This window comes from Athene cunicularia, assembly GCF_003259725.1.
Source record: "Athene cunicularia isolate RWA chromosome 4 unlocalized genomic scaffold, athCun1 chr4_part1, whole genome shotgun sequence".
In the NCBI taxonomy this organism is placed as follows: Eukaryota; Metazoa; Chordata; class Aves; order Strigiformes; family Strigidae; genus Athene; species Athene cunicularia.
In genome coordinates, this window is record NW_020799098.1 from 18197002 (window position 1) to 18199976 (window position 2975).

General features: G+C 42.6%; 1 protein-coding gene across 2 annotated transcripts in view; it reads right to left on the reverse strand.

Annotated features, from left to right (window-relative positions):
- The window catches only part of KCNIP4 (potassium voltage-gated channel interacting protein 4), a 426114-nt gene extending 423145 nt beyond the window's left edge, over positions 1–2969 (reverse strand). For both annotated transcript variants that reach the window (XM_026846786.1, XM_026846780.1), the window contains exon 1: positions 2869–2969. In XM_026846786.1, the coding sequence (XP_026702587.1) occupies positions 2869–2929 (61 nt within the window). In that variant the 5' untranslated portion in view covers positions 2930–2969. The remainder of the gene's footprint in view (positions 1–2868) is intronic.
- Positions 2970–2975: the final 6 nt, after the last annotated feature.

Genomic DNA, 2975 nt, shown 5'->3' on the forward strand with positions numbered 1-2975 from the left:
TCTTACCCACACAAACTTTTTCTGATAACCTTACTCTTCTCATTTTGCCAAGACCCTTCATGCCTTCACCCAGTAGCAGATGAGTTTGGCTGTCACTAGCACAAATACAACTTCCTCACAGATAAGACATTGATAAAAACTGTTTTGTGGGGCAGAATGATGAAACAGTTCATCCCTACAATGGCTCAATATTTAAGAGAGGAAGCATTCTGTTACTTCGACAACTCTCAGTGGTGCTCCCAACTGACATTAACTTGACTGTAAAAGATGCCCTGCAATTTGCAACAGAGTCAATGTAAGGGGAAGAGCAGTTGAAGTCATTACTCGTGAAAGGGTACAAAATGTTTTCTTTGTCATTAATAACTTTCATAATTTGTTTGTATGTTACTTGGGCTTTATTTCACATGAAAAAATGAAAAGGAGGAACAGTCACACTTCCGTTGGTTTCGTTTTCTGACTCTCATGCACTACCATCAAATCCCTGTAACAACTCTGCTGCTGGCATTACCATTTAAAAATAACTAACATTCTAAGCATTGTTTCTATTTGAAGAGAAATAATGAGAAAAAAATCCACTGAATGCTGCCTCACTAAGTAACCAACAGACAGGTACATTCAGAAATGCTGATGGCACTGAAAATGAGTTGAAAATTTAGGAGTTGGGGCCAGGGGGAGACGACAAACAGCTAGAGAAGACAGAGGTGGAAGGGAAATTGAGATTACAAGGGGCCAGATTTGGGAAAATGAACATACATGTGCTCTCTCACATAAGGAAGAAGCCCAAGCAGTGAAGATAGACACTTGTTAGCTTCACATAACATCAAGCTAGTGACGCGATATGAGTGTTGATCTAAGGTATATCATTCTCAAAAAAAAAGGAGTTATTTTCTTTTAGCTCTGTCATTTTTATCTTTCCATGTTATGTTTCTGGCATAAGAACTTGGTTTTGAGAAAATTTTTTTCTGTGGTAACTCATGTTTCAGTTAGATTTTTCTTTTTATTCTAAAACAGTGCAAAAGTGTATCTTACTACTCACCATTACAGGCTTAAAATTAATTAAAGCTATTACTAATTTCTAAAATCTACAAGGCGTGCATACCAAGAGAATTAAAATGGAAAACACATCTAACATACAGTTCAACTGAAAACATATTCTGTAAAAATATCACCTTGATATTTCATATGATTTGTATTGACACGAATCCAGATCATATTTCCACAGTTTTCATATAGACACTCTCCTGGTACTGCTAACTATACCTGCAAGATAAAACATCAAGCTGCAAACTCTCCTTATGCTTCAACACCTATAGTAATGTTTCGTAAACCAAATTATTCCTCAGTATCAGCTGTGCAAATGCACTGTGCCTAAATTATGACCTTAGCTTTGTTCAGCCCAAACACTCTAGCATAGAGGTTTCACAGGTGTAGCTGAGAGCCTGCCTGATGTTTGTCATTGATGATCTATGTGTTATGAAGAAACAGTCTGACTTTCAGATCTCTAACAGACTAGAGCTGTACAGCTGACAGCGGTATGTGGAGGGAAAGTCTTAATTATAAATTAGGTAGGCTGGATATGAAAAGCAGTGCAAAGTACCACAACATCACTCTGGTAGCTGAGTCCTTTGTCGGATAACCATAATGAATAAGTGTGGTGGGTTTTTTGTTGTTGTTTTTTTTTTTCCCTGGAGCTCTAAAAGAAATGCAGAGATGGATTAACAATTGAACTGATAGCCTAAAACTAACTGCATAGCCTAAAACTAACTGCATAGCCTAAAACTAACTGCATAGCCTAAAACAAAAGTTCCCTATCGCCAAAGCAGATGATCTAGTATCCTATCTGAAGGACTACAAGTCCTAACACATGAGAAAAGCTGGGACATTAAGAGAAAAACCCAGTCCAATCCAACATAAGACGTGGCTGTGAGCCTCTTCAAGCAAGCAAAAGACTATTCTGAAGCACCAGAAATCAAGCAAATGGTGGGACATCATTGCATCTTCCATGCAACTTGATGGTAAGGCATCACACAGTTTACAAGAAATCTAGCAACAGAGCAGGAAACATGAAATAGTATTCCATCTTGTCTTATAAAACAGGTTTCCCTTGGCTTTGATTGGCTATTTTGCAAAGTTTTTATTAACTGTCCAACCATCCTCAGTTTAACCAGCTACGTTGAACTAGGCACCTTCCTCAGCAACATCGTGTTACACGCACTTCGCACAAGCAGCTTCATTTCTAAATAACTCTGTTTCCTACCTATGCTGGGAGAAAACTCTTAACGTTCCAGGAGTCACAGTCACCGCGGAGGACAGCAAAGCATGCTTTTCTCCTCCCTAAAATTCAAGGTATTTTATAACCTTTCTCGGGTGACTGTCCAACTGCAATTTGCAATACAGAGAAGAGAGTCAGCACATAGCCTTGGGTCTCCATCAAACAGTTGTTACTCAGGCATCAGGAAAGTACGAAGGAGACCAAAGCAGGGAGGTGTAAGCGGGACCGATCAAAACTACCTCCTGGGAGTTGTAGAGGACGTGCATGGTTCGCCCGGGAGGTTCGTTCTCAGCCCCGGGTCATTTCAGCGAAGGCAAAAGTACCAGTCAGGTCACAACAGGCATCTTACGGCGGGCTTTGCAAAGCCCTGAACGTTTCCTAGCCCGAGATCCCCGGCATGGAGCGTTTGCTTCCTGCCCCCATAGACACACACACACACATTTGTCCAAGAGAGCACGGATGCATGTCCCCCATGCAGGCAGGCAGGTCCCCCCTCCCCGCGCCAAGTTGCAAGACTCGCTGATTACAGGTGGGGGGCGAGACCCCAGAATAACTCAGAAGAAAAACCTCGCGCCCCCACGCTGCTCGCGTCCTACCGCCTGTGGAGCTGGCCTCCTCCAGCTGCGCCGAGATGCTCTCCACCCTCCGCACATTCATACTGGGCGGCGGGAGGCGCCCGGAGCCGCGGCGAGGCGGTACGCGG